Source organism: Trichosurus vulpecula, chromosome 1 (genome assembly GCF_011100635.1).
Source record: "Trichosurus vulpecula isolate mTriVul1 chromosome 1, mTriVul1.pri, whole genome shotgun sequence".
In the NCBI taxonomy this organism is placed as follows: Eukaryota; Metazoa; Chordata; class Mammalia; order Diprotodontia; family Phalangeridae; genus Trichosurus; species Trichosurus vulpecula.
The window spans coordinates 262,927,074-262,927,792 of NC_050573.1; the positions used below are offsets into that span (position 1 = coordinate 262,927,074).

The window sequence follows — 719 nt, forward strand, 5'->3', positions numbered from 1 at the left end:
CTTAAGTTAAATAGTAGTAGAGATAGGAATCATCTTTGCTTTAGTCTTGATCTTATTCCAAATACCTCTGATTTTTCTCCATTATATATAATGTTACCGATGGTTTTAAATATATACCCTTTAATATATTAAGAATAAATCAGGTACCTTCGCAGAGTGACCTGTCAAGGAGAATGAGGTGACCCTGAAGCAGATGTATTGACAGGATAAAAAGCTGGCTAAGTTGGGATGAAAGCAAGTGGGGCAGTGATACTGACCAAATTCTTGGGACTGGGCTACAAGGAGCTGGTCAAGCACAGGCTTCCTACTGGAGGCATACAGGGTGTTGGTACTGTAGGGCTAATTTGGGCAACTAACTGGTATCTGATTCTGGACTGTGTGATATACATCAATGGCAAATTGAAGAAGGACAATTAAGCTCACTTTTCATTCTTGTGGTCTAGAGATGGAGGATTTTTTGGAGACTGCTCTCATGGGGATCCGGATTAGACCCATGTGAAACATACAGGGTGGACTTCAAGCATCTCAGTGTCTCTCAATGAGCACCTTTGATGTATCGCTAGGATAAGAATAATTATACCTCCCTCTGAAACATCCTACCTGCTTAGATGTTGAGCATAGAAATAACTACCACAACAGATTTCATTATGCCTGATTTCAAAGTGACATATGCCAAGGTCAAGGCCGAACCTTTCCATGGTAATGTTTGATATTTTTCT

General features: G+C 40.1%; 1 protein-coding gene across 1 annotated transcript; it reads left to right on the forward strand.

Moving 5' to 3' along the window:
* The first annotated feature begins 228 nt into the window (after positions 1 to 228).
* On the forward strand, positions 229 to 417 carry LOC118836734 (cytochrome b-c1 complex subunit 10-like). Its single transcript, XM_036743932.1, has one exon. It carries the CDS (start codon positions 229 to 231, stop codon positions 415 to 417), a length of 189 nt encoding a protein of 62 aa, XP_036599827.1.
* The last annotated feature ends 302 nt before the right edge of the window (positions 418 to 719 follow it).

What these genes read in the sequence shown, in the direction of transcription:
- LOC118836734 (XM_036743932.1), top strand. Translation starts at nt 229, where the DNA reads ATGAAAGCAAGTGGGGCAGTGATACTGACCAAATTCTTGGGACTGGGC.